Source organism: Herpailurus yagouaroundi, unplaced genomic scaffold (assembly GCF_014898765.1).
Source record: "Herpailurus yagouaroundi ecotype Mexico unplaced genomic scaffold, PumYag 355, whole genome shotgun sequence".
Lineage (NCBI taxonomy): Eukaryota > Metazoa > Chordata > Mammalia > Carnivora > Felidae > Herpailurus > Herpailurus yagouaroundi.
The window spans coordinates 1998563-1999520 of NW_024412572.1; the positions used below are offsets into that span (position 1 = coordinate 1998563).

Genomic DNA, 958 nt, shown 5'->3' on the forward strand with positions numbered 1-958 from the left:
TCTGTGAATCACTGTTTCTGGACCTGTTTGTAGGAGCCAATGGAGTGAGGAGGAGACTGAGGAGGAGGAGGAGGAGGAAGCCGAGGAAGAATCCCCTGAGTCAGGCCCTCAAAAGAATGATGAGACAGATGGGGGCCTGCAGATCAATGTGGATGAGGAGGAGCCCTTTGTGCTGCCCTCTGCTGGGGAGGTGGAGCAGGATATCCTTCCAATGCAGGGTGAGGGGTAGGGAGAAGGTGCTTGAGAGAGGGGATTTCCAGGCCCTGGGACATCACCAAACAGTTCCTTAACACGTCCACGTGCCCAGGCTCCAGACTTGCAACGAATTCACAAGCGCATCCAAGATATAGTGGCAGTGCTGCGTGACTTTGGGACGCAGCGGGAGGAAGGTAGATCTCGTTCTGAATATCTGCACCGGCTTCAGAAGGATCTGGCCACTTACTACTCCTATGGAGACTTCCTGCTTGGCAAGCTCATGGACCTCTTCCCTCTGTCTGAGGTAATGAATTCTAATCTAAGGCCCCTTCTGCTTTTCTTATCTTCTCTGTTTTACCCTGAATGAGGAAGGCAGTCCGTCTCCTTGCTCTTTTCTCTTCTGGCTGAGCTCCTTGGCCAGCCTGACTTGCTCCCTGCCATTTTGCTTCCTCAGTTGGTGGAGTTCTTAGAAGCTAATGAGGTACCTCGGCCCATCACACTCAGGACCAATACCTTGAAAACCCGGCGCCGAGACCTTGCTCAGGTGAGGGCTGGATTTTGAGATTTATCTCAGGGAAGTGTTGACTTCTAACCCCAGAGACTCCTCTTTCTCACTCTGAAGGGGGTTGGGGGGCTGGGGTCTTAGTACGTAAGCATTTCTTGTACAGGCATGATCCCAGGAGGCAAACCCAGGCAGGCTTAGTGTCATGCTGGATTTATCTGACTGACTCAGGGCCCAGGACCTCTGTGGAGTGGGAGACTC

At 52.9% G+C, this 958-nt stretch overlaps 1 protein-coding gene across 2 annotated transcripts in view; it reads left to right on the forward strand.

Moving 5' to 3' along the window:
• The window catches only part of NOP2 (NOP2 nucleolar protein), a 10038-nt gene that overhangs the window by 4665 nt on the left and 4415 nt on the right, over positions 1-958 (forward strand). For both annotated transcript variants that reach the window (XM_040462661.1, XM_040462662.1), the window contains exons 7-9: positions 34-201; positions 301-499; positions 650-739. In XM_040462661.1, the coding sequence (XP_040318595.1) occupies positions 34-201; positions 301-499; positions 650-739 (457 nt within the window). The remainder of the gene's footprint in view (positions 1-33; positions 202-300; positions 500-649; positions 740-958) is intronic.